Consider the following 17,733-nt stretch of genomic DNA (forward strand, 5'->3'; position numbering starts at 1 on the left):
CACATTCCAGGTTTTTGCCCTGGTTCTGAGAGGGAAGAGGGGAGATATGCACCTGAAAACCTGCTGCCTCTGCTGCTGACCATGGAAATAGGGCTGGTGCCTGCTGGCAGGGCTCTGGTTGATGCTCAAAGTTCAAGGATGCTCAGGATGGTTTTCTGTATTGGGGATGCTGCTCCCTCTGCCCAGGGTCTTTTCTTTTTCCCAGTGAGGGTGTGGGGATGAAGGAAATCACCTTCCTCAGGCAGTGCTGAGCAGGGGTGCCCTACTGAATGCAGGCTCTTCTCTACCCCTTGGGGACCTGGACAGTCATGCAGCGTCATCCTGCTCATGGACCTGGCCTTTCCTGGTGCTCCTCTAGGTTCCAGGATGTTTGGTCCTGCCTGTTGTGAGACAGCAAAGTTAAGAAGACTCAAGAGCCCATTAATTGTGCTGGGAGATACCAAACACAGGGCTTGTCAGCAGCAAAGGTGGTCCAGAATTTGTCAGAGCTTGGACAGCAATGGGTGGCTGATGGGGAGGAAAAAATTCAAGTGACTGTGGAAGCTGGGATGGTATAAACTGCATCCTTGGGGGTTACAGTCTTGTTTTGGATGGGAGAATGACAGAAAGTAGTGCCATGAGGGTTTTCATCTTCCCCCAGGTAAGTGTGGACAAAAAAAGTTATTAAATGGGTTGGATTTCTGTCCCTGGTTCCCTCTACCTACCTATCCACCCCTCTGCCTTGATGCATCTTTCACCAGCCCTCTTTGCTCTGAGAAACAGCAGTGATCCCCTTCAGATGCCAGCAATAAAATCAATACATTCCCTCTCCAATTCAGGTAGCTGTCCATAAATCCTCCCAGCTTCAGGCTGGTCTCCCAGGACTCCCACATCAGCTGGGAACCTATTTAATCAGCTGAGATGATCTGTGCTGTCTGTTGCCCAAAGGCCCCTTGCACTCTTTGTCTCCTCGCTGAATGATGCTCAGTCCCTGAGGGTTCAGCCAGCCTGGCCCATTCTGTGTGACAAGGCTCAAGTGAAAAATGCCTGGAGCTGGCAGTGCCCAGGCTGCTGAGAGGAGTCCCAGCCCCTCTGCCAAGGCTTTATCACCACCATATCTCCCTCTGCTTGGCTCTCTGCAGAGCTCCATAAACCCACACCAGTGTGAAGAGCACCCAGCCTGGTGCCAGGGCAAGAGAATTATGACTCTTTTTGGGAGGGCTTGGCAAGGGGTGTATGAAACCACAGCCTCCTCCTCCTGGAGCTGCAGGCTTGATTTTCAGCATATTTTAGTGGCTGGGAATCAGTTCCATGCAGCAGCTTTGCTGAGGGACCTCTGGAACAGGTTTTCCATGCTGGTCTACCCCTTGGAAACACAGAACTCAGCATTGCTTAGGATATGGCCTCCAGGAAACAAATCTAAAGCTGCCCCAAAGCAGCAGGACTCTTGGATCAGTTTCCAACGAGGGAAAGGCTGCAGTGCCACCTTTAATAGCTGAGATTCTCTCCCAGGCTGTGTGGAAGCTGTGCTGGAGGTGCTTTTCTTGCCTCTCAACATCCTGGTGAGATCCTGCCAGGTCCCTGCCCCAACCCCTTCCAGCCCTGGCCCAAGGGGTCAGTGTTTCCAAAGGCTTCTGCCCTCTGTAAATCACAATTTAGCACAGACCACCATCAAGACAGACAAAGTAACCTAATCTGCCCCCATATTAGGGTGCTGGAAAACAATAATCCAAGAAGGAAACACATTATCTGGTCTTGTTACTTTACAAAGTAATTTAAATTAATTTTTCCCTAGAGTGGTTCGGGAGCACTGCGACTTGCCCTTGTCTATTCTCTCCAGCTAATGAAGCTTTACCAGAGGCTGCTCGTGAATTCCTATTAAGACCTCATCTTAGAGGTTACAGGGCAAAGCAATTTCTGCTCCTGGGAAAAATGCCTATGAATTTGTAATTGTAAGTCCATGTTTGATAGGGATTAGCATCTGAAAGGGGTAGAGTGGTGGGTAGCAGAGAAAACATTATTTCAATTAGCTGAAGAAAAGCAATTTAACATCTGATTATAGTTTACACTTTTAATTTTCTCCTATTTCTCCTCTATTTTTCCCTAATTTTCTGGCATCTGAGGTAATTATTTCCTGAAACTTCCCACCCTCACCAGACCAGCCATCTTTCCCTTCTCCTCCTTTCATCCTTCATAGTTGAGATTCACATGTAAATGGTTGCTGAGGTGAGTTTTTCCCTTTCCCTTCTCTCCAGATTCACTGAATTTGGGGCTGGTGTAGAGGATGCTGCATCAAATCATACTGAAATGGGACGTGATGTTTCTCTTCATGCCAAGGAGGTGCAAGATGAGGAAGAGGAAGCTTTGCTCCACATCCAGGCTCACATCAGGCTTGTGCCCAGCAGCTTGACAGAGCGCCAGTACCTAACTCTCCTAGGCAGAGCCCCAATGCCTGAAGATCTTCTCTCTGCTCAGAAATCACTTCCAATTCCCTCTTTTCCTTAGCCTGGAGCTCAGCTGTGCTCCATCTATTTTCTCATGGCTTCTTGGTCTCCTATTTCCTAATGACGATGCAATCAGTTTTCAGGCAGGAGTTTCCTCGTGAGGAGGCTTGTTGTTATTTAAGGGAGATCATGAAATCCATCCTTAATGAAAGGACAGGAGAAAACCCTTCCACCAAGTTACACTGAAGCCTGAGATTATCATTTTTATGGGCTCCCAATCTTTCCTGCCTCAAGTCTTATCAGCAAATGCAGCTGGAGGCTTCAAAAACCCTCCCAGCTTGCTGCTGATTTTATGGGATGAAGATTAGAGATGATCGGATAGCGAATTATTCATTCCATTCGATATCCCTGGGCAGGAGGGAATATCCAGAGCAAAGTCAGCTCCTTTCTCCCTCCCTGAGCATTAGGAACCTTCCTATCTGCCACTCCAGCAGCGCAGCAGCGCTTCCCCCCCGTGCTCAGAGGTGATTAGGGGTGCAGAATTCCCTCTGAGCAGATGGAGCAGCCGGGGGAGTCACAGAGGCAGTAAGGCAAAGCAGAGGCAGGTGGGGTTTCTTCTTGCTGCAGGGGTTTTTAGTTTGATTCCTCCCTTCCACCTCACTCAGAGGTGATCAGGGGTGCAGAATTCCCTCTGGGCAGATGGAGGAGCCAGGGGGAATCACAGAAGCAGAAAGGCAAAGCAGAGGCAGGTGGGGTTTCTTCTTGCTGCAGGGGTTTTTGGTTTGATTCCTCCTGGCCCTCCCAGGCAGGGTGGATCATCTGGGTGTTTTCGCAGCCTGATTTTCCAAGGTTCTGGGGGCTGAGGCTGATGTGAAGGTGCTGTCAGAGCCCTGGCAGCTCCTGATGGCAGGGGCAGAGGAGCAGGAGCTCAGGGGGCACAGAGGAGAGACCCCAGAGCTGCCCTTGGATGTAGGAGCAGCAGCATCAGGCCAATGCACAGGGAGTGGAGGGAGGGAATGCTGCCCAGAGATCCATCCCAAAATCAGCTGGTGTAAAAAACATCATCCAGAATGTCCCATGAAACACCCATGGGCCACAGTGGGGCTGCTGAGCCAGCCTTAAGGGCAAGGGAAGGCCATGAATACCTTTGCCAAGCCATTGACACTGGGGTGTTCAACATAAATAAGAAAATACACATAGATAAGAAAATACATGGCAGTCTGAAGGCATTTTTAAAGAGGAGAAGGGGGGTACAGAGCTGTGATAAGTGAAAACCCAGAGCAGGAGCTGCCTTTTTCTGTTGCCTTTTACCCACAGTGGCACACTGAGCCAAGAAAATGCCCTTTTCACAGTGGTTGTCACTCCTGGCTCTCTCCTGGCAGCATCCAGAGCAGGCAGGATTTGAAAGAAAAGTGTCAATGGGAAATGGGAGATCCCTGGCACAAGCAGAGAATATTTGGTTTGGATGGTAGATGTCAAAAGAAGCAAGAAATTTTACATTTGATTTGTGTTTGTTTTTTTTTTTTTATTATTTTTTGTGTGTTTTTTATGTTTCATAGCAGCTATTGAAATGTAATAAATTTATAATTACTTTTCTATGAAAAACCACAATCTTCTTTAGGGAATGTTCAGGTTTGCTGTCCTATAGTATTTTTTATTTTTATGGCTTTGTCTGGGAGACAGGGAGGAAATGGAGAGGATGAAAGAGGGAAGGAAGGAGGGAGGAAGGAAGGAAGTGAAGGAGGTGAAGAAGAAAGAAAATTATTTCCATTAAAACACAGAGTCCCACAATGTTTTTCGAAGACGCATCTGTGCTTTGAGATATATCATCCAGGAATGTTGCTTTGAGCAAATATTAATTTTCCCTAAAAGTTATGTATTTTTTAGGGGAAATAATCATGAATTTTTGGAGTATATGTGTGTAAAGCCTGAAATTCCAATCCCTGCTTTGTGTAAAATCTGTTGTACAGACCACTGCTCACGTGGCCCTTGAAAGAGCATTGGGCTGGCTCTGGCTCCACTTGGCTTTGCCCAAATGCTGCCAGCAGGATTTGTCCTTCCGTGCCTCAGTTTCCCTCAGCTCTCAAATGGACCTGTAGGGCTTTCCCTCACCATGGCTGGGTTTTGCTGGAGGCTTAAATGAGAGAGACAGCACGATTTCCATCAGCCAGCAGCAGAAACACACAGTTATTTGTCACTGCAGTTCCCAAGCCAGGGCCAGGATGCCAAAAGGGAAACCTGGCTGGCAAATAATTTGTTGAAATGTCAGACTTTGCCCCTGCAAGGAGGCTGCTACAGTGACCTGCATCTTCTCATCCCCCCAGGCCAGACTCAGGGACACGCAACCAAGGAGGTGCCACTGGAGCTTTGTCACAGAGGCACCTTCCTTGCTAATGGCTAAACGTGCTTTGGAGCATAGGGGAGCTTTGAGATAAGCACGGAGTGATTCCCTGGCCTCATCAGTGAGCCAAAAATCATTGACTTGTCTTAAATGTCATAAAAATGTGAGAACATGCAATTGTTAAAGTATTGTTGGCTCAGGATGGAGCTGACAGCAATACCATTGTATGGAAGGCACAGAACCCTGCCTTCATCCCATGGCCTGGGCTGTCATCTCCTGTCACCATAGCACATGGATGGATCCTTGAGACCTCCCTGTCTTTGGGAAATCACCCCAAGTCCCTGGAGCTGTGCTCTGCAGAGCCCTGGGGTGATTACACAACCCAGAGAATGGAGGAGGAACCCGAGGAGCCAGCCCCAGGCGTGGCAGGGAGTGGACAGCAGCAGCAGAATGTCCCAGACCTTGAATTTCCCGGGGGCAGCAGCAGGACCAGCTCCTCCAGGACTTCTGATCTGCTGATAAAGCCTTCTGCTCCAAACAGCCAGGCTGCTTTTGCTGGGCTTTTGCAGAGAAAAGCAAGAGGCAGGCAGCAAAGATGGAAAGCTCTGCACGCTTTCCTACCCGGGTCTTGGGGAACCCAAAGTTCACTCTCATTTTGACTCATTCACAAGCCATTCCTTTTCCTCTGTGACATGATTAGATGGTTTTACAGGGCCTAATAATGGGGCCTTGTTGTGACACTTCCTTGCTGGAGTGGAAAATCCCTGCCCCACTGATTATGCAAGCAAAAATTAGTGGGGTTGGCAGTGGGGTTATCCCACACTGCAGCTGGGCCTGACCATGGAAAGGAATTTGGGAAAGAGCTGGGAACTGGCCTTCAGTCTTGTAGAGCTCAAAGTCAGATCAGCTTTGTCTTCAGGATAAATGGTATTATTGTAAATACAGGATGAAGTGTTGAGGTGAAGAAGGGCAGTCTTCCTCTGATGAGTGTGCATTCCTGAGAATGCTGCATGTTCCTGAACATGGGTCCCAGCGGATAAAGTGTTATTTGGAGCACTCAGGCAGGGTCCCTGGAGTGGAAATCACAGACCCAGAGGCCTGGGGCTCAGATGCTGCTGTGGGGTTTCAAAGATGCTGTGACACCTCACAAGAAGTGTGACAATGGAATCCTTGGCTGACAACTTTATAATTTCCTTCAGGAGCAACTGAAGTTTCTCAGCTGTGAAGTCAAATATTTTTTATTCTTCCAGTGGGGTGGGTTTGCCAGTCATCCAAAGCTGACATGGACTGGGAAACTGCTTAACTCGGGACCTGCAACTTTCTCTGCCCTGCAGCATTTGTGCAGCTTTTGTAAAGGACAAGCCTTGAGGCCTGCTGCAGCTCTTTGGCTGTTTCTACCTCTTCTGGTATTGAAGAAATTTTGGGGCCAGCCCTGATGACTCAATAAAATGAAGGCTGCCCTGTTTAATAGTGTCCCCATTAAACAAGGTGTGGGAGGCAAGAGGCAGCACCCAGCATGGAGTCTGGTCTATGGATGTTTTAGAGTCACAAATGTGTTTTCTCTGGGTTATTAGTGACCCTTGTTGAAAAGAAAAAAAGCAGGGAAGTGAGTGGGGGGTCCCACAGGGTGGGAAGGGATGTCAGAGCTGGGGCTCTGGGCTGTTTTTGCAGGGGCACTGCCCTGTTCTCCTCCTGTGGGGAGGGGAACTGGGAGACACAACACTCGTCTTCACTGGGAAAGAGTTTTACCCATCTTGGTCTCGTTTTTTCCCTCCTGAGCCGATGCAAACGTTTTGTGCCTGAGTTGCCTCCCACGCCCCACCTAAGGGGACTGTCAGGTTCAAGTCACCGCGCCCCGAATTCCCCTGCGGCTGCGGCGGGACAGGGCAAAGAGGCGCCTCCTTCCCGCAGCAGGATTTGAATAACCAGGTGAGAGCATCGGCCTTCCTCCTCGGGGCGTTTGATAATTGACCAGGAGCTCATTCCTGCGGCAGGGCTCTGTGCCCGGGTCTCCGTGCCCGGCTCTCCCTTCCCAGCTCTGCCTGCCCGCCTCTCCTTGCCCGGCTTAGTGCCCGGCTCTCCGTGCCCTGCTCTGTGCCTGGGTCTCCTGCTTTGCTCTCCCTGCCCTCCTCTGCCTTCCCGGCTCTCCCTGTCCTGCTCTCCGTGCCCTGCTGTCCCTGCCCTGCTCTCCCTGCTCAGCTCTCCGTGCCCCGCTCCGTGCCCGTCTCTCCCTGCACAGCCCGGCCCCGCTGCCACCATGCCCGCCCGCTGCCTGCTGCTCCTGGGGCTGCTCCTGCAGCTGCCAGCCGCCTTCTGCCAGCAAGGTAAGGGCCCGACATCCCGGGAAAGGCAGCGAGCCCCCGGCAGGTGGGAGCTGCTGGTGGGGGACAAGGGACAACAGTGCTAGGGGAAGGAAAATTCATCCCTGCTCCTGCTCCTGGATGGGTGGGTGTCCATGGGGTTTTGCTGGAGCTGGGATATAGAGACTTTCTGCCTGTTTTGCAGAACTGCCACCTGAGGTTTATCTGAGGTGCTTGCACAGAGATAAACCGCTCTGCTTTACCTCTGGCAGGACTGTGCACTGGGATGAGCAATGTGTTTTCTTAAGGATTTTTTCTTTCTTTCTTTTTTTCTCACTCTTATCCTTGAGCAAGTGTTGCTCTGGGTTGCTCCCTGAGCTCTCTGATCCTCCTGTTAATCTGTAATTTTGATCATTGCGAGGAGAGGGAGCAAATATTTTCCTCAGCAAATTGACCTCCTCTTCTCTTCCCAAAGACTTAACAGAGAAACTTCCTGTGATAGGGTATTATTTTTAGGAAAATCACGAAGGGCTCCTCTAGTACTAGAAATAATGAGGAGTAATTAAAACTCATCTGGTGCTGCCAAAGTCCCGGAAAATTCCCTCCCTTTTTCTCCTCCTGATGCCCCAGCCCTGACCGCTCTTCCTGTGTTTGTTTACCAGCTTGCTGACGATTGAACAGTCTGGAGTGTCCATTGTCAGCAGGGTTGAAAGTTTTGCTTGGAAAGAGTAAAGAAAAAGAAAAAAATCCTTTAATGAGGATTCAGATCCTGGCACAGCTTCCTTAGACAGCAGAAAAGACAGGCCAGCCAAAGCTTTCCAAATACTCAGAGAAGATGCATTAAAAAGCAGGTCTGTGTCTTCAAATTAGCTGTTGAGTATGGAAATGGAATTGCAACAAGTGCACAGGTTTATTTTGGCACAGGCACTTCCCTTGGTCTGGTTTGTAGCTGCAGATGTGAGGAGACACATCTGCCAGGGCTGCAGATTCCACACTGCTTAGCTTGGCTTCGGAGATCGTGTTTGTGGGGGAAAACCCCATCATTACCATGGGGATACACAGAGAGGAGGTGGCAGAGCCCGAGGGACAGGCTGGCCCAGGAGGGGCATCCCCGGTGAGGCATTTTCCAGGAACACAGCCCTGTTTCCACAGGTGAGACTCATCCTTTCAGCCATCCCTCCCAGCAGGGCAGCAAGGTGTGCTGCTGGTGGGACTGCGGCCAGGCAGTGCCCCCGAGGGAAGGCTGGGACCCGAACTTTTACTCCCTGAATAGATCCTATCAAGCTCTTGCTCTTGCCTGATCCCCATTCCTCCTTTCTTATGCCCGTGCAAGTTTCCCAGAGGGTATTTCAGCCCAATGCAGAGGCATTTGCCATTCCCCAACCATCCTTATCTCCCCCTGCAGCCAGGCCCTGCAGGGACCTGATTTCTGGAAGCCAGAAACCCTTGATTTTGGTTTGGTGTTTTCCCTTTTGGCTTTGGATGCTCTGGAATCTGGCGGAAGCAGCCACAAGAGTGAGATTTCACTGGCAAAACCATCCAGTACCTCCTGAGCATGCTTGCTCCAAGGAGGTCTGCTACCACTTTTCTTCCTCTCTCCTTCCCTGGAAGATCACGAGATGCAAATTTGGCAGTTTAAGTCATTGCTGACTTCATTCCCTGGCTGCCCTTGAACTCCCTTAACCCCAGCAGGAACCTCACAAAGGGCTGGACCTGACCATCCCTCCACCCCCACCAGGCTTAGGCTGGAAACCCTGGGTCTGGCAGGAAAAATAAACCACAACTAATAAATAAATGTGGCAAGCAGCCAAGGGCAGAGTGAGGGAGGATGCAGAGAGAGCCAAAATTAAGCCAGCAGGCAATAGGTGTGTTTGGGGCTGCACTCACAGGCATGGTGGGCAGCAGTGCAGGAGCATCCTGGACCACCAGGTAGGACAGGAGGGGACTCCTGCTCTTCCCCACTGTCACCACCCCTGGCTGCCTGCTGATCCAATGGTGTTTCAGTGGAAACACGCTGATACAAGAGGGAATTTCTGTCTGAGCTCCTTCTGCTTGAGTTTCTGCCCCGGGACCTTGCAGAGACACAACAAATGTCTCTGTGGGGAGAGGGGAATGAGATGCTACTCAGGGCTGTTCTCACTGCCCCTTACCCAGCAGTGCCACTGCTCTCCAGACTGGCCCTGCTGGTGACTCAGCTGGCCAGGCTGATTGCACTCCCAAGAAGAAAAAAAGGAGCTGTGTTTTGGGGATTGAGGTTTGCTGTTGTTTTATTTATTGTTTTTAATTTAAAAGTCTCTTGCAGTAAAGGCTCCAGGAGCTGGGGATGCTACCAAAGGACAGCCTCCCTCCCCAAAATCAGAGGGAGGAGAGGAGAGCTGTTAGCAGCAGAGCCAGTGTGAATCTGTCTGTGGGGTAGGAGTTGGCATGTGTGGAGCACGCAGCCTGCTCTTACTACTGCTAGTAAAGATTATTTTCTGTTTATAGCAGAGGCTTTTCTCCTGTGAGACAGAGGAAGTGCTCAGTGTAGAGTTCCTGAGGGAGACTGAAATATCCACTGCTCATCCTGGGGCAGCTCATCCTGGCAATGTTCCTGGCTGGGTCTGAGTGTCCTGAGGCTGCTGCTGGGGCTGGCAGGTGTCACCCTGCACCTGCCCCAGCTGCCCCCTGCAGAGGGACCAGGGCAGGTGCAGGGGTTGCTTTTTGATCAGCAGGTGAGGAAAAGCTGGGGCTGAGTAAATGGTAATTAAATCTAAAAGGCTGTGTGGACAAGGTGTCCTTTAGTGCTGATGTATGGCACTTAAGGATGGGTTTGGCTACTTTCAGTGCTCCATTGTCCAAAATCCAGTGGGAGACAAGGAGCAGCCATCCCAGCAAGGGCTGGGACAAGGTTTCCTCCTCTCACTGCCTGCCCTTCCATGCTGCCCACATCCAGGAATGTGTCTCACAGCCTTCCCACCCATGGCTGGATTCCTGCTTAGGTCTGGATAGAGAAAAATGAACCTGTCAGTCTGTTCCATCCCTGGGGGAAACGGGGCCATTCCAGTCAGCTCCCAGGCTCCCACTCTCCACCTCAATGTTTCTTGGGTCCCCGCCAGCCCCACCTGTTCTTTGTGCTGAGGTTATTCCTCTGAATGCCTCAGCCTTCAATTTCAGTCATAGATCATTTGCTGCTCTGGACACTCGTTGGATGGTGCACTTTACCAAAATCCACAATGACAACATTTTGCTGTGGGAGTGGAAACCAAATCTTACACTCTCCCTGTTATGGAATCCTTATTTTACCAGTCAGTATTTGGAAAATATCACAGGAATGGTGTCTGTGGCATCTGAGGACAGAGAATAAGCAGTTTGCTGAAACCCCTCTGCCTTCCTTTGGCAAACATTCTCCTTCTCTCCCTTCCTCCATATCCCCCAGGCCTTTCTCCCTCCTCACAGGGTCACCAGCCCCAAGGTGCTTGTTTATGTATTTGTATGTGGATGTCAGTGGATATGGGGCCCCAGGGCTGCCAGGCACCACACCCCACATGCAAACACTAGTGAAAACTCTGTTAATTGTACTTTATTTCATTGCTATCACCCAGGTGAGCCTGCCTGAACCCACACCAACATTCTGCTCAGATTTCCAGGATCAAGCTCTCATCTGTGGCTTGCTGAAGCTGGATGGGATGAGCTGGGCAGATGAGGCTGAGGATGAATTTCTAACCATATCCTTTTCTCTCCCTGCAGCCCGGGGCAGCCTCCAGCCGTGGTCACAGGGCGTCATCGCAGTGGTTGTGTTCCTAGTCCTGGTGGCCATCGCTTTCATGGTCAACAGGTTCTGGTGTAAGGACAAAGTGTAAGTGTGGGAGGTGGCTCTGAGCTGGGCTGAGCTGCATGTGTCCCTTTCAGCAGCCTCTGTGCTGTGCCAGCACTGGGAACACCGTGCTTGCTGTGCTGGAGATGGGCTGGGAGAGCCAAGACTCCCTGTCCTCATCTCCCTGTCCTGGTCTCTGATCCCTGTTACTGATTGCCAGGTGGGAGCTTACACCATAAAAATGCTGCCATGAGGAAAGAAAGCACTGGGCTGGGAATGGCAAAGCTGTGGCATCGTGGCTGGATCACATGGGAACGTGTTCAGGGACCAGGCCCAGCCTGATTTTCTGTGGCTTTTGGGGTTGCAGCTCCCATGTGCCTTATATCCATGGATAATAAGCCTGAACCAGCTTTTTTTGCAAAGCAGACAGAGCCAAATTGTGAGAACACACTGAGAGGAGCTGGGAGGAAAGGGAGGTAGTGGCACTGGCAGTACCCTCCACCTGGAGCCCATGGCACAGGCAAATGTGGTGTCTTTATTCATCTGAAAAAGGCTCTGTGGTATGGGTTGACTCCTGCCGTGGCCAAGCAGAGTCACAGGCTGCTGCTCCTGCTCAGTGAGCAAGGCCAGCTGGCTAAGTTGCAGTAACCTGATCCTGAACCTGAGCCCAAAGGCAACAGGGATGAAGACCAAAAGCACCCACACCTGTTTCCTGCTCCCTCTGCACTGGTGGGTTTGCTTTAGGCTGGAGTCTCCTTTCTCCTGTATGTTCCTGCAGCCTCTCCAGGCTGGGGAGGTGGGCAGCTGGCTTACACTCTGAGCATCAGCAGGTTAGCTTTAGCCCCAGAGATGTTTTAAGCAGATCCCTTTGGGATGCATTCTGGACCAATGCACGATACAACGTGTGTGTATATATATATATTCATATGGCCACTTTGGTCTTTGTTTCCTGAGAGGAACCTTTGTCCTCACACTGAAGGAACCCTCAGCCCATGAAGTGGCAGGCAGGGATGGTGTTTCCCACTGCTGCCCGTGCCCGGCTGCCTTTTCCCAGCCTGGAGGCAGAGGATGCTGAGCAGGGCTTGAGGAGGCAAGGTGCCTTGTTTTAATTAATCTGGCCTTTCTTCAGAAGAGCTGCAGCAAGGCTCGGCAGCCTGGAGCCCTGCCAGCTCTGTGCTGTCGCTGTGACAGCAGCTATCAGCTCGGGCCACTGCCTGCTTGTGCCAGCCTGTTCCTTGGAAAAGCCTCTTGAATTGCCCTTGGGCAAGTGCTGGAGGAGGCAGGGCCTTTATGCCAGCCTGTTTCTTGGAAAAGCCTCTTGAATTGCCCTTGGGCAAGGGCTGGAGGAGGCAGGGCAGTGCAGGCAGGGTGGACTGCACCCATCCTCTGCTGATAAATCCCCCAGTGCTGCTCAGGCTACAGCTCACTCCAGAGCTTTTGGAGTCTGGCTCCAAACACCCCATCCTGCCCAGTGCATCCTTCTCCAAGCCATCCAGGCTCACTGTTGAGAGTAGCTCTGCTTTGCTCACATGGATGTGTACAAGGACAGCCCTCCTGCACCAGCGCTGAGGCACCAGCGGAGCCCTGACTGCTCTCTCTGTGTCCATCAGGATCCACAGGGACTGTTTTGTAACAGATTACACAGAAGTAGACTGGAAAAACCAGTCAGCAGGAGGAAACAATCCCACGTATTGACAATGAGTCCTGCAGACTGCCAGCACAGTGCTGGCAGTCACTGCTGTGGAGACAGGGGCTGGCACTTGGCACAGCCTCTGCCAACCTGCAGGGAGGGTGTTCCTCCTTGTCCTTCTGCTGGGAAGGAGGCAGAGCAGGGTGTGTGAGGACAGAATCACATCCAGGTCGTTTATTGTCTCTGTGGTGTCACCAGCAGTAAGAGACTGCTCCCCTGCATGGCTCCTTTGCTGCTCCTGCAAATTCCTCTCTTCCCTCCCTGCAGGGAAAGTGCTGAGAACGTGGTGAGTGTGGAGGACAAGCCAGATGCTGTCACGTCCAACGGCCATGAGGGGAGATACGTATCAGCTGCAGCTGACTTCAGGTGAAGGACCTGCTCAGACTTCTTCCCCATGTCTCTCAGGCTCTGCTCTGTTCCTCTGGGGACAGCTCAGACATGCAGAGCTGTGGTCTCACCCACTCAGGGTCCTACACTTCCCATGCACCTATTTTTGGGGCTTTTAACCTTCCCAGGGGCTAAGCCCAAGGCAGTGAGGGAGTATCCCCTTCTCCCTCATCTCTCCCTATCCCTGCAGCTGAGCCCCACAATCCATCCACCAACTCACAACCTGCTACACCACATTTTTCTTGTGCTAGGTCACAGCTTTCCAACAGAGGAAACCACCAAAAGTGACCACCAGTCACCACAAGGATGGTGACAGCCAAAACAGCCCTCACTAACAATTAGAGCAGTTCCCACCCCACACTTGGCTCTGGTCCTTTCAGGGTGACCCCTCCTGTGGTCCCCATCTCACCCCTCCCTCTGTGCACAGCTGGCACCAGCAAGATCAGGACACCAGTGGTGGCTTTGGGGATGCTGGTGTTGGGATTGAGCTCAGCATTGCCCTTGTCCCTCTTGGTGCAGGTCCAAAGAGAACCAGCATGCCTACGAGAACACCGTGGAGCCTGAGGAGAGGGTGATCACCACAGCCATGTAGCAGCACCCACCCACCCACCCACCACCATCCTCTGCCCTCGATCCGCTCCCACTGCTGTGATGGGCATTTCGACATGGCACCCTGTGACTGAGGGGCCCTGGCCTCTCCACAGCATCACCACCTCCTGATCTTCTCCTTTTCCACCTGTGGGACATGCTCTTGTCCCTCTGGGGCTGGCGTCCACATGGGTATCAGTCCCCAGGAGGGGTCTGGAGGTGCCAACTCTCCTGCCTGGTGGTCACCCTGCCTGGTTGTCCCAAGTCCCAGGAGGGTGTTGACCTGTTCAAGACACAGAGGGGATCCTGCTGGGTGCCTGGGACATCCCCACACTCCCAGCTGCCCTCCAGGGAGCTGCTGAAGGAAAACCTGCTCTTTTCGCCCCAGTTCACCCTCCTTTTTATGACCTACACCATGCATTTTAATGTCAGAACAAACCTCCCCCTCTGTACATATCTTCCTGGTGAGCAATAAAGAGAATTGTTGCCTATGACAGCAAAGAGGGTCGTTCTGCTAATCAGCCAAAGGACTTTCTGGCATCCCACAGCTCTCCCAGCCTTCAGGAAGCTGGGAGAATGAAGGACATCAGGGAATACTCAGCATTTGGACTGCCCCAGACCCTCAAAGGGATTTACAGGGCAGTGAGAGCATCATTCCCCTCCGTTTGCCAGGTGGGGTTACCGAGCCACAGAAACAATCCAGCACTTCTCAGTGCGGCTTAATGGGTGAAAGGCAGCATTCCCTGAATCCCACTGACCCCAATGTGCAGCCCTACAGCCAAGTGGGAGCCACTTCCAGGCTGGAGGCTGTCCATTGATCAATGCTGCCAGGAAGTGGCTGGGGGCCACTCTGGCCAGTGCTGGCTGTCCTGGGGCAGCTGGCCATGGTGCAACCTGCTCCTGCCAGGCTGCTCATTAACCAGGGCCTGCCTTTTGCTGTGGTGGGGGCAGTGCCAGGGCCACCATGGCAGCAACAAGTGTTTGTAAGCTGTGGCATTTGAAGATTGAAATGAGAGGCCTCTGATGCTTTGGTCATTGCTGGAGCATGAGTTACTCCAGTGGCATGAAGGATCCTCTTCCTGACCAGTGAAGAAAGACTCTGCAACCAAGGGCAGCCCAGCTGGAGCAGCACTGGGGTGGGAGGTTTATAAGAGGGCATTTTTGGCAGCCCCTGGGAGCAAGGTGTTTCTAGGGCTCTGCTGTGCACTCCCCACAGCTGAAGCTGCTGATGTCCCTAGCAAGTGGAGACACAAAAATTCAGGCAGGTGTCTTCCAGTAACAGCCCCACCTCAAAAGGTATTTTCCCTAGAGCCTGAGGTGAGTATTTTGAAAATGCCCTCAAAGCCTTGGCATTGAGAAATCACAGCTCCCGTTGAGAAATTGGATGGGAGTAGAAGAAAACAGGCAGAAGGGTTAGAGGGGTCAAGCCCTCAGATGTGAAGGTAGATGGCTGCATCCCCAGCATCACATCAGAGCTGTTGCCATCTACCACCCTCCCTAGGGTAGCTGGAGGCTGGACCAGCCCCAGGCTGGGTCCTGGAGCACCCCAGCTGTGCCCCTGATGGATGCTGCTCCCTGACTTTCCACTCACAGGTGCCAAACATCACGTGGGTTTGGAGCAAACCAAGCTCCCCAAGGTTCAGCGATACTGCTGCTCTCAGCAGGGTTTAAGGGTTAGTCATTGCCTCTTCCTGCCCTGTCAGCACTTGGGCTGGGGGTGTGGCAAGAGGAAGGGAACCCATTAATTTTTTACCTGTCAGTTGCAAAAGAAGTTAACAATGTCATCCTTATAATGAGTAACAACAGGAGTTCATTCCCTGCCCTGTGTACACAGTGAATGTGTGACAGATGCCCGAGCTGCTCACCCTGCAATGCCTGGATGCGGGGTTGGAGTGCAGGTGTGCTCAGGGGGTCTCAGTCTCAGTGTCCCTTTCCCCACGGACCCCTGGCGTGGCTGTGAGTCTGAGCAAGGACAAGGCTTCACTGCTGGGCTTGCCCAGGAGCTTCCCTGCTTGGTCTTATCATAGCCTGTGCTCCTTTGGAGTTCACTTCCCCAGGGAAAGCACCCTGTGCAGGGGCCAGTGCTATGTCCTAGCAGGATCTCACCTCTGCACGGCCCAGGGTGCTGTCCTGCCTCAGTTTCCCCTATCTGTGTGAAGCAGAAGCTGAGGCTGACTGAAGCTGCCTTCCCTCGAGCTGAGCAGTTGCTCGCAGACACTTCTCGGTGTGATCCTAAAAAGAACAAAAGGGAGCGAGCATAAATGAAATTTATTGTTGGAAAATCTTAATTAGATTTTAAGCCCCAAAGGGAGAAAAGTGAGGTATTATCTGACACAGCTAATGAGTGTTAAGGGTCCATTGTTATATTTCTTGTTTACCTTTCTGTGCTGGCTGATACAGCCCAGATCCTCGTCTGTACTGCCATAATTAGGATATCTCATCTCTTGCTGATAGGGTCGGGATGCTCTTTAAGGCACAATGCTGTCTCATCCCTCCCTGGCAGGATGAGCGTGATTGGGAAGACAACTTCTGGTGTTCCAGTGCTCGTGCCTTCCACACAGCCTCCATGAGCTGGGGAATGTCCTCCAGAGTCCAGGCTCTACCTGAGATCCCCAGGTGAGGGGCACCTCCCACAGCCTCACAGAGCTCTCTGAAGGGCCCTAAGCCAACTTGCCCGAGGGCCAAATCCTCCCCAACACCACAGGGGGATGAAGGTGTCCTTCACAAGCCTCCCCACGCCCACCAGTGAAGGGTAAGGATACCACGAGTGCTCCATCCTACCCCCCCATTCCATAATGCCATTATCTCTGAAGCCTTGGGCTTCAGGAAGATGTCCAGGTTTGTGTTCTGCTGCAGACAGGATAGTCTCCTTTGGGGCAGAAGATATTCATGGTGGGGGATTTTTAGCATCCCCACTTTGTTACGAGGTGTATAATGACTTTTCTTTGTGACCCATCTCTTGGAGCCCCAGATAACAAGATATCTTGTTGAAAGCCACCTTTACTCTGATGCTTCCCCAATCTCTCCTGAGGCTTTTTAGCTATGAGGGCTTGAGATGTTTCAGCTGTAACTGGAGAACTTTGGGCAGGTGGACACCTATGACATAAATTATCCCAAGGTGGTTTAATTACAGATTTGCTGTATTCAGGTAAACTGCTGCTGGAAGCAGCTCTATCCCTGCACCTGAGCAAACCTGGGGTTTATATCCTGGCCTTGGGCACCTTGACACCCAGGAGGTGTGATTTGGATCTCCAGAGGAAAAAAAGGGAGCCTGTCCCACCCCCGTGGTCCTTTGGGTGGGGAAGAAGCCCCAGCCACCCAGGTGGGATCCAGGAGCACAGCGTGGACGGGTGGCTGTGTGTGGGCAAGGGGGCTGCAAAGTTTTTGGTCTCGATTCAAGACACTGAAAGCCAGAAGAAAAATGCCATCCATTGTTGGTTTATACACCCGTAGTAGCCAAACAAACATCCCCCGAGCCTGTCCTTATCACTTTATTACACCTGCTAGAGTGAATAGATTAAAGAGAATGGGGGAGGGGGGAGAAAGCTGAAGAATCCAGCAGAAAAACTGGGTTTTGGGATTGTTAATTATTCTCTGGGGTCTCTAATCTTTAACTGGCAAACAGCATCACTAACTGTCTTAAAGCCCCTCCTGGAACATCCTGATAATAAGCCATCTGCATGAAGGCACCCCGTTATCTGCCCTCCTCCAGCCGCCTGTGACATGGCTGGAGTGGGAGATAATGGATGTGTGGTGTGTAATAACGACACGTCATTCATGATTATCGGCCTGATACCCAACCTTTTAGCTCCATTGTTTGTGCTTCAAAAATAAAAAAAAAAGAAAAAAAGAAAAAAGAGAAAATGAAAAGGAGGAGGGAAAAAAGGAAAAGGGAAAATTTTGGTGCTGTGGATTGTCCCGGGGTCCCCGAGGTGTCTCCGTGCCAAAGGGGCTGGCTCTGCCAGCATCTCCCAGAGGGTTTGTGGTACTCGGGAAGGGCTCGCCCTGGATTGGCGGCTGCTGTAGCCATGGTGACGGAGGAGCGAGCTGAGACAGCGCAGAAATGTCACTGCCTGCCAGGGAGATACTGGGGCAAATGGGCGATTAGATCAGTGTCACTGCCTGCTGCCCCGCTCCTCACCCAGCTCCTCGGCTGCTCTCCCAGCCGTTTGGGGCTGCCTTGGCAGAGGAGGTTATCTTGTACAAGCTGC

At 51.7% G+C, this 17,733-nt stretch overlaps 1 protein-coding gene across 1 annotated transcript; it reads left to right on the forward strand.

Annotated features, from left to right (window-relative positions):
- The first annotated feature begins 6,717 nt into the window (after positions 1-6,717).
- Positions 6,718-14,005, forward strand: PDZK1IP1 (PDZK1 interacting protein 1). The gene is made up of 4 exons (XM_005482233.4): positions 6,718-7,088; positions 10,791-10,899; positions 12,815-12,913; positions 13,454-14,005. Exons 1-4 carry the CDS (start codon positions 7,022-7,024, stop codon positions 13,524-13,526), a joined length of 348 nt encoding a protein of 115 aa, XP_005482290.2. The 5' UTR covers positions 6,718-7,021; the 3' UTR covers positions 13,527-14,005.
- Positions 14,006-17,733: the final 3,728 nt, after the last annotated feature.

The sequence above is a fragment of the Zonotrichia albicollis genome, chromosome 8 (assembly GCF_047830755.1).
Source record: "Zonotrichia albicollis isolate bZonAlb1 chromosome 8, bZonAlb1.hap1, whole genome shotgun sequence".
Taxonomy (NCBI): domain Eukaryota; kingdom Metazoa; phylum Chordata; class Aves; order Passeriformes; family Passerellidae; genus Zonotrichia; species Zonotrichia albicollis.